The 9,756-nt window shown below is 63.1% G+C and overlaps 1 protein-coding gene across 3 annotated transcripts; it reads left to right on the top strand.

Annotated features, from left to right (window-relative positions):
• The first annotated feature begins 118 nt into the window (after nucleotides 1–118).
• On the top strand, nucleotides 119–9,265 carry PARP6 (poly(ADP-ribose) polymerase family member 6). 3 transcript variants are annotated; one of them, XM_061447371.1, is made up of 22 exons: nucleotides 119–261; nucleotides 1,920–1,997; nucleotides 2,109–2,203; nucleotides 3,054–3,114; nucleotides 3,245–3,335; nucleotides 3,425–3,491; nucleotides 3,729–3,878; nucleotides 4,083–4,263; nucleotides 4,614–4,667; nucleotides 5,556–5,651; nucleotides 5,740–5,832; nucleotides 5,910–6,035; nucleotides 6,138–6,203; nucleotides 6,342–6,409; nucleotides 6,636–6,684; nucleotides 7,337–7,446; nucleotides 7,536–7,608; nucleotides 7,825–7,894; nucleotides 8,242–8,321; nucleotides 8,438–8,501; nucleotides 8,637–8,721; nucleotides 8,805–9,265. In XM_061447371.1, exons 1-22 carry the CDS (start codon nucleotides 259–261, stop codon nucleotides 8,905–8,907), a joined length of 1,863 nt encoding a protein of 620 aa, XP_061303355.1. In that variant the 5' UTR covers nucleotides 119–258; the 3' UTR covers nucleotides 8,908–9,265. The 3 variants fall into 3 exon arrangements, 2 of the variants coding, with proteins under 2 accessions (XP_061303355.1, XP_061303354.1); XM_061447370.1 differs by having other exon boundaries at nucleotides 7,334–7,446; XR_009742262.1 differs by lacking the exons at nucleotides 7,825–7,894; nucleotides 8,805–9,265 and having other exon boundaries at nucleotides 7,334–7,446; nucleotides 8,637–8,704.
• The last annotated feature ends 491 nt before the right edge of the window (nucleotides 9,266–9,756 follow it).

Below are 9,756 nucleotides of genomic sequence, written 5' to 3'. Positions count from 1 at the left end.
ATGGGGCACCTTGTGCTGGGGACTGCGGGCACCAGGAGACTGCCCTGGGGACACCGCGCACCCGTCACGGCCTCGCTCCGGGGGTGTCCGGTGCCGTGCTCGGGGGTACAGGGGGGGGGGGTCCCCCGGGTGACGTCAGCGGCAGTTGCCGGGTGACGCCGCGGTGCCGGGCCCGCGCCGGGCCCTGACGTCAAGGCCCGATGGCCGCCCGCCCGCCCGGCAGCATGGAGGCGCTGGCAGGCCCCGCCGGCCGCTGAGATGGTGAGCGGGGAGCCGCCGGACGGGGGGGGCGCCGCGGCACCGGGACGGCCCCGTACGCGGCCCGGCGCCGGGAGCAGGCCCCGCGGATGGGGGCCCGGGGAGGGCGGCGGGACGGGGCCTGCTCGGGGCGGGAGGTGAAGGGGAGCCAGGCCCCGGCGCCCCCGAGTGTCCCCGTGTGCCCCGGCACGGGAAGGGGACGGGGCTGATGGGGGAGGAACCCCCCCGCCATCGTCCGGGACCCTGCAGCGGCTACGTGCATGGCCTCCACCTGCTGTCCAATCCCGCTGCCCCATCCCACTGCCCCATCCCGCTGTCCCCATCCCACTGTTCAATCCTGCTGTCCCCATCCCACTGTCTCCATCCCACTGCCCCATCCCACTGTCTCCATCCCACTGTCATATCCCGCTGCCCCATCCCACTGCCCCATCCCACTGTCCCCATCCCACTGTTCAATCCTGCTGTCCCCATCCCGCTGCCCCCATCCCACTGTCTCCATCCCACTGTCCCCATCCCACTGTCCCCATCCCACTGTTCAATCCTGCTGTCCCCATCCCGCTGCCCCCATCCCACTGTCTCCATCCCAGTGTCTCCATCCCACTGCCCCATCCCACTGTCTCCATCCCACTGTCATATCCCGCTGCCCCATCCCACTGCCCCATCCTACTGTCCCCATCCCACTGTTCAATCCTGCTGTCCCCATCCCGCTGCCCCCATCCCACTGTCTCCATCCCACTGTCCCCATCCCACTGCCCCATCCCACTGTCTCCATCCCACTGTCATATCCCGCTGCCCCATCCCACTGTTCAATCCTGCTGTCCCCATCCCGCTGCCCCATCGCACTGCCCCATCCCACTGTTCCATCCCGCTGTTCCATCCTGCTGCCCCATCCCACTGCCCCATCCCGCTGTCCCCATCCCACTGTTCAATCCTGCTGTCCCCATCCCGCTGCCCCATCCCACTGTCTCCATCCCACTGTCCCCATCCCACTGCCCCATCCCACTGTCTCCATCCCACTGTCATATCCCGCTGCCTCATCCCGCTGCCCCATCCCACTGCCCCATCCCTCTGTCCCCCTCCCACTGTTCAATCCTGCTGTCCCCATCCCACTGTCCCCATCCCACTGCCCCATTCCACTGTCTCCATTCTGCTATCCCCATCTTGCTGTCCTTATCCTGCTGTCTCCATCCTACTGTCCCAAACCTGTCCCCAACCTGCTTTCCCCTAATCTGGTCCCTCATCCCCCTTCCTGCTCCCCCTTCCTGCTCCTCCATCCTGCTGTGCCCCCATCTTTCTGTCCCTCAAACTGCTCCCATCCCACTGCCTCCTATCCCACTCCCCCCAGCCTGGTGCCCCCTATCCTAATGCCCAGATCCTGATGCCCTCCCAGACACTCCCCCATCTTGCTCCCTGATCCTGCTTCCCCATCCTACTGCCTCCCAAATCATTCCCCACAACTTGCTCCCCCAACCCTCTGTCCCATAGCCTACCACCCCCTAATTCACTCCCTCTTAATCTATTTCCCCCAACCCATTACCCCTGATCCACCTCCACAACCCTCTTCCCCATAACCTGCTCCCCCCCACCCTTTCCCCCCATTCCTGCTGCACCCCAGCTTTCTGGCCCCTCAAATCTGCTGACCCCAACCCTGTGCACCCCAGGACCTCAAGGGCCAGTACTGGACTGATGATGACTCCGATGGGGACAATGAGTCCGAGGAGTTCCTCTATGGCGTCCAGGTAGGCACCATGGGTGCTGGACCCAATGGGTGATGGTGGGGCTCAGGACTCCCCAGCCTGAGCCTGATCCCGAGCACGGGGCTGACACTGCTGTGGGGTGCTGTGCTGCAGGGGACCTGCGCCGCCGACCTGTACCGTCACCCGCAGCTGGATGCCGACATCGAGGCCGTGAAGGAGATCTACAGCGAGAATGCCGTGGCTGTCAGGTGGGTGCATCGCTGCCTGCACCCAGGTATGCCATCCCCAGGCACCCAGCAGTGACATCCCCGGGGTGTCTGGCCATAGCATCCCTGGGCACCCAGCAATGCCATCCCCAGGCACCCAGCAGTGACATCCCCGGGGTGTCTGGCCATAGCATCCCTGGGCACCCAGCAATGCCATCCCCAGGCACCCAGCAGTGACATCCCCAGGGTGTCTGGCCATAGCATCCTTGGGCACCCAGCAATGCCATCCCCAGGCACCCAGCAGTGACATCCCCGGGGTGTCTGGCCATAGCATCCCTGGGCACCCAGCAATGCCATCCCCAGGCACCCAGCAGTGACATCCCCGGGGTGTCTGGCCATAGCATCCCTGGGCACCCAGCAACGCTATCCCCAGGCACCCGATGATGCCATCCCCGGAGTGTCTGGCCATAGCATCCCTGGGCACCCAGCAACGCCATCCCCAGGCACCCGATGGTGCCATCCCCGGGGTGCCTGGTCATGGCATCTGCTGGGCACCCTGCTATGCTGCCCCTGAAGCACCCAGACATGGCATTCCTCAAGCACCCACTGTGCCATCTCCATGGTGCCCACTGTGGCACCCCTGGAGCACTTGGCCACAGCATCCCCAGGCACTTGGCTGGGGCATCTTGGGGCACCCAGCTGTGGCATCCCTGCGGCACCCAACTGTGCCTTCACTGGGGCACCCATCTGCAATCCGGTGCTCTCCCGTTGCCCTCCTTGTCTCATGGGTGCACGCACTTGATTCACGAGGAGCTACATGTGCCCATCACCGCCCCACAAGCCTGCCCGCCCTGGCACAGTCACCCCACCACGGGGCTCTGTGTCTTCACAGGGAGTACGGGACCATCGATGACGTGGACATCGACCTCCACGTGAACATCAGCTTCCTCGATGTGAGTCCTGGGGTGTCCTTGGCACCGTGGCCATGGGGGTGGTGGGGACACACACGTGGGGGGTCTCCAGATTTCCTTCCCCAGCTGGGGGTCCTCAGGGCCGTGCCAAATGGCAGCTCTCCCTTGGCAGGAGGAGGTGGCGACGGCGTGGAAGGTGCTGCGGACGGAGCCCATCGTCCTCCGCCTGCGCTTCTCCCTCTCCCAGTACCTCGATGGCCCTGGTGAGTGTGGCCAGGCAGGACACAGTGTCCCCATGGCTCTCAGCACAGGCACAGCAGCAGCACTGACTGGTTGTCCTCTCTCCCTGCAGAACCGTCCATCGAGGTTTTCCAGCCGTCCAACAAGGAGGGCTTCGGGCTGGGTCTGCAGCTGAAGAAGTAAGAACAGAAACATAGTGGGCACCCAAGGGGGGTGGGGGGGTGGTCCACAGAGGCACCGTTTTGCCCCCAAACCAGCCGCATGGCCCCGTGCCACTGCCACACAGCTCGCCCTACGGGGATGGGGAAGAGGAGGAGCTGGGTGGTACAAGCCACCCAAGCACTAGGCTCAGTTGGCACTGATGCATCCATGGGTGCTGGCACCCTACGTGCATGCCCATGCCACCTCTCTGCCAGGATCCTGGGCATGTTCACATCCCAGCAATGGAAACATCTCAGCAATGATTTCCTGAAGACCCAGCAGGAGAAGCGGCACAGTTGGTTCAAGACGAGTGGCACCATCAAGAAGTTCCGTGCTGGCCTCAGCATCTTCTCTCCCATCCCCAAGTAAGACCCTGATGGTGTCACCAAGGGATCAAACCTCTCTCCCCTCACCCTGGGTGGCCAGGGCTGTGCCTCAGTTTCCCTCCTCATCCCTTGGATGCTGTTGCTCCCTGCCAGAGCCCGAGGAGGTGGTGGTGGCTCCCCAGAACCAGCCGAAGGCTGAATTTGTGTCTGAATTCAGAGCTCAGGGGGATTCTGTGCCCGCAGGTCTCCCAGCTTCCCCGTCATCCAGGACTCGGTGCTGAAGGGCAAACTGGGCATCCCTGAGGCTCGTGTCAACCGCCTCATGAACCGCTCCGTGTCCTGTATGGTGAAGAACCCCAAGGTGGAGGTTTTCGGCTACCCCGCCCCCAGCACCCAGGCAGGTGTCGCCCCCTTCAACATCCTGGTGGGTGCCTCCCCGCCTCGGGGTTTGCTTTCCTCTCCTTTCCCTTCCCGGATTCCCGGGGGCTGGCCTGGGGCAGGGCTGGGAGCCCCTTGGCTTGGAGGGAGCTCCTATGGAGTTTCTCCCCTGTGCCTTCTCCCCAGCACCCATGGGTGCTTGTGGGCCAGCTGGGACGCCGGCCGTGGGTCCTGCGGGGTTTTACCCCCTCTTGGTGCCGTGTCCCTGGTGCGGTTGTGTCCCCAGGAGGGTGTTTGCACATTGGGGGTCCCGGGGGGCTGCTGGTGCCACACGGAAGCCGGGGTGCAGTGGGGAAAGGGGATAACGCAGCGGGCTCTGCTCCGGCTCTGGCACAGGTCGGCGGCCACTGCAAGAACGTCCCAACGCTGGAGTACGGCTTCCTCGTCCAGGTGAGGTCCTGCAGCCCAGAGCATCCTCCCCACTGCCCCGTGTGCTGCTCATCCTCAGACCACTGCCTGGAACATCCTTCCCACTGCCCCACATCCCACTCCTGCTGCCTGGAGCATCCTTCCCACTGCCCCACATCCCACTCATCCCAATCCCGCTGCCTGGAGCATCCTTCCCACTGCCCCACATCCCACTCATCCCAATCCCGCTGCCTGGAACATCCTTCCCACTGCCCCACATCCCACTCATCCCATACCCACTGCCTGGAGCACCCTTCCCACTGTCCCACATCCCACTCATCCCAATCCCTCTGCCTGGAGCATCCTGAGCATCCTCCCCACTGCCCCACATCCCACTCATCCCATACCCACTGCCTGGAACATCCTTCCCACTGCCCCACATCCCACTCATCCCATACCCACTGCCTGGAGCACCCTTCCCACTGCCCCACATCCCACTCATCCCATACCCACTGCCTGGAACATCCTTCCCACTGCCCCACATCCCACTCATCCCATACCCACTGCCTGGAGCATCCTTCCCAGTGTCCCACATCCCACTCATCCCAATCCTGCTGCCTGGAGCATCCTTCCCACTGCCCCACATCCCACTCATCCCAATCCCGCTGCCTGGAGCATCCTTCCCACTGCCCCACATCCCATTCATCCTAATCCCTCTGCCTGGAGCATCCTCCCCACTCCCCACATCCCACTCATCCCATATCCACTCCCTGGAGCATCCTTCCCACTGCCCCACATCCCACTCATCCCATACCCACTGCCTGGAGCATCCTTCCCACTGTCCCACATCCCACTCATCCCAGTCCCACTGCCTGGAGCATCCTCCCATGGATGCCACCACGGGCCTGACTCCTGGCCTTGCCCCCTCAGATCATGAAGTACGCGGAGCAGCGGATCCCGACGCTCAATGAGTACTGCGTGGTGTGTGACGAGCAGCACGTCTTCCAGAACGGCTCCATGCTCAAGGTGCAGTGAGGGGGAGCGGCCCCGCATGGGCTGTTGTCACCCCGTGTCACCGTCCCCAACCCTGCCCATGGCCCCTGTCCCCCCGCAGCCAGCAGTGTGCACCCGCGAGCTCTGCGTCTTCTCCTTCTACACCCTGGGTGTCATGTCCGGCGCGGCGGAGGAAGTGGCCACGGGTGCTGAGGTAGGCTCTGTGTGTGGGGGGGTGACCACGCTGTCACCTCGTGGGGCTGTTCCCTCACCCCACGCTCTGTCCCCGAGGTGGTGGACCTGCTGGTGGCCATGTGCCGCGCTGCCCTGGAGTCCCCTCGCAAGAGCATCATCTTCGAGCCTTACCCTTCCGTGGTAGACCCCAACGACCCCAAAACACTTGCCTTCAACCCCAAGGTAAGCACTAAGGGGACCAACGCTCCCCCGTGCGGGGGCGATGGGGCAAGGGGAGCCCCGAGGAGCCCTCTGATGGCCACCTCTCTCCTGCTCCGTGTGCAGAAGAAGAACTACGAGCGGCTGCAGAAGGCCCTGGACAGCGTCATGTCCATCCGGGAGATGACCCAGGTACGTCAGCGTGGCCCCATGAGAGATGCCCCTGGTGTGGGACCCTTCATCAGGGGTGGCTTTTTGGTGCTGATCTCACCCGCCCCTGGTTGGGTGGGTGCTGGGGGACCCACCTGCACCCCCTCTTGCCTCTGCCAGGGGTCCTACCTGGAGATCAAGAAGCAGATGGACAAGCTGGACCCCCTGGCCCATCCCCTCCTGCAGTGGTAAGGTCGAGGGTGCTCTGGCCCCATTGCACTGCCCCACATCACCCACCACTGCCCCATGTCCCATGGGATAGGGGACAGGCTGGGGAGCAGCCGGGCATCCCCATCATGACCCCCTTGGCCCCTTTCTTATGATCCACAAGCTTCAGGGTGGATTCTGGTCCCAGGGGAGTGTGGGCCCACCCTGTCTGACCTTCCTCCTTCTCTTCCTCCTCCTCTTCCCAAGGATAATCTCCAGCAACAGATCCCACATTGTCAAGCTGCCTCTCAGCAGGGTAAGGGGCCTGGCTGGGCTCCAGTTGGGGTGTGGGATGGAGAGTGGAAAGTGGAGTATGGGATATGGAATATGGGATGAAGGGTATGTGAGGTGGGACGTAGGATATGGGATGTGGGGTGTAGGATATGGGTTGTGGGATGTAGGATATGGGATGCGGGATGAAGGATATGGGATGCGGGATGAAGGATATGGGATGCAGAACAAAGTGTGGGATGTAGGGTGTAGGATGAAAGACATAGGGTATGGTATGTGGGAGGGAGATAGGGATGCAGGGTGCAGGCTATAGGATGCAGCGTGTTGGCTATGGGATGTGGGATGCGGGATGCAGGATTAGGGATGTAAGGATGTGGGTGTCTGATGTATGTGGGAGGTCTGGGATGCAGGATGCAACCTTTGGGATGGGCCCTGCCTGCTGTGGGCTGTGGGAAGCAGGATATGGGATATGGGATGGAGAATATTTGTCACAGGCTGTGGGATAGGGGACAAGAGCCGGGGAATGCCACTGACCCTCCCGGCAAGCTCCGGGTGGCCAAGGCGGGGCTGGGGCTGTCCGGTGCCAGGCTGCCGTGCATGATCTCTGTCTGTCTGTGTCTGTCCGTCCTCTGTCCCCGCCGGCACCGCCGCTGCTCTTCCTTTTCCCCTGGTAGCAGCTGAAGTTCATGCACACCTCGCACCAGTTCCTCCTGCTCAGCAGCCCCCCAGCCAAGGAAGCGCGGTTCCGCACCGCCAAGAAGCTCTACGGCAGCACCTTCGCTTTCCAGTGAGCTGCGAGGGAGGAGCCCCCCGGTGGGTGCTGTGGGGCGGGATGCTATGGGTGCCGTGGGGCTGACCTGGGGCTGCTTTTTCCAGCGGCTCTCACATTGAGAACTGGCATTCCATCCTCCGCAACGGGCTGGTCAACGCTTCCTACACCAAACTGCAGGTAACGCTCCCAGGGCCGGAGTCACTGCCCAGGGCAGGCAGGGAGGGAGGGATGCAGCAGGGAGGGATGCAGCAGGGAGGGATGCAGCAGGGAGGGATGAAGGCAAGGAGGGATGCAGGCATGTGGAATGCTGCCTGCAGAGGCCGGGCTGCCTCCACCACCGTGTCCGAGCTGTCGGGTGACCCCGTGGTGCTCACCCTGGTGTTTCCCTGCAAGCTGCATGGAGCAGCCTATGGCAAGGGCATCTATCTGAGCCCCATCTCCAGTATTTCCTTTGGATATTCAGGTAAGAGGCTGCCTGTGCTGCCCAGTCCCATCTGCGCTCCCGTTCTCACTCCCTGCATGGGCCCGGGGATGTTTGGTATTGTGCTGGCTGCAGCAGGCAGCTTCCTGCATCCTTCCCACGTGCACCAGCCTCTTCCCAGCCAGGCTGGGCCTTTCCCATGTGCTGGAGAATTGAACCCCAACATTTTCCAGGCTCTAAAAGCTGCTGCTCTGACTGCTGGGGGTTCCCAGGGCTCGGTCGCAGGGCAGGAGCACGTGGTGTGGCCGTCCCTGTCTGTGGCATGTGTCCCCGTGTCACCCCAGGGTGCTGCCTGCCTGGCAGTGACTGGAGCCTCGCTTCTCCAACAGGGATGGGGAAAGGGCAGCACCGGATGCCTTCGAAGGATGAACTGGTGCAGCGGTACAACCGGATGAACACCATCCCGCAGGTGACGGGCCAGGGGATGCCGCAAGAGGATGGGGACGGGGACATGGCACCCATGGGTGCTAGGTAGGGGGTGAGCTGAGCCTGGCGGGGCGGTGACACCGGCTCCTCTCCCCGCAGACACGCTCCATCCAGTCCCGCTTCCTCCAGAGCCGCAACCTGAACTGCATCGCGCTGTGCGAAGGTGCGGTGATAGAGGGTGGGAGACAGGGTGGGGGGTACAGGCAGTACCCGCACCCCTGGCTGGGTGGAGGAGGGAGGGAGGGCCCCAGCAGGGAGCTCTGCCCCATCCCGTGGCCGACAGCCCCTTCCTCTGCAGTCATCACCTCCAAGGACCTGCAGAAACACGGCAACATCTGGGTCTGCCCCGTCTCGGACCACGTCTGCACCCGCTTCTTCTTTGTGTGAGTGCTGGGCTGTGCCCCCCTCATGGTACCTGTGGGACACCCATGGGACACCCCTCACTGCTCCCCTTCTCCCCTTCCAGGTACGAAGACGGCCAAGTGGGAGATGCCAATATCAATACTCAGGACCCCAAAATCCAGAAGGAGATCATGCGGGTGATCGGGACTCAGGTGTACACAAACTGAGCGGTGCGGCCCCCCTGGGGCTGCCTGGCACCCAATGAAGCCCCTGGGCTGGGGAAGGACGTGTGGGTTTCAAGGCTGAGACGGGGCCGACACCGGTGGCTCCCCCTGTCCATAATGTCCAGCATCCAGCGAGCACCAGGCAGGTTCAGTGGCCCCTTGTCCCCTCCCGGTCCTGTCCCCCAGCATCCCCGACCCTGTGGCAGCGTGGAGAAGGAGCTGCAGGGGCTGGCATGGCCGGTGGCCGCCCCTCCTGGCGCTGGCAGCGACCGGGGTTTTACTGACAATGAGAAACTGAAGCAAAAAAACCAACCATGAACCAACAAACCAAACCCAAAAACAGAGAAAAGAAAAGGAAAAAGGAATCCGTGTCCCTGGAAAGTATTTAAATAGGATGGGGGGGGGGGGGGAAGGGATGGGATTGCGGGGAAGGGACAGGATCATGGGGAAACAATGGGATTGCAGGGAAAGGACTGGAGGGAATTGATGGGGCTTTGGGAGAGAGTTGGGACTTTGGGGAGGGAATTGTGCTGCTCTTGCACTACAGCAAAGGGGTTGTGCTGTGGAGCGGGGACCATGCCACGGAGAAGGGACTGTGCCTCTGGGATGGGCCCACACCAGGGACATGGGACCATGCTGAGGGTGGCAGAGGTTCCCCTTGGGCTGGGAGCAGCTCCTGTGGGATCATCCTGGGAACACCATGGGGTCTGAGGGGCTGAGAGTACCAAAGCCCGGGGCAGCCCTCACTGCGCTGAGGCGTTGGGTCCGACCGGGCTGGTACAGGAGGGCAGGAGCCAACCTCAGAAACCTCCTGGTTCAGGTTCAGGCACCGGCTGAGACCTAGCGCGCTCG

This window comes from Pezoporus flaviventris, unplaced genomic scaffold, assembly GCF_033815535.1.
Source record: "Pezoporus flaviventris isolate CSIRO_AGI_PZ_B2104156 unplaced genomic scaffold, CSIRO_AGI_Pfla_v1 ptg000006l, whole genome shotgun sequence".
Lineage (NCBI taxonomy): Eukaryota > Metazoa > Chordata > Aves > Psittaciformes > Psittacidae > Pezoporus > Pezoporus flaviventris.
The sequence above is the reverse complement of the archived record's forward strand: the minus strand, read 5'-3'. Positions and strand labels throughout refer to the sequence as shown.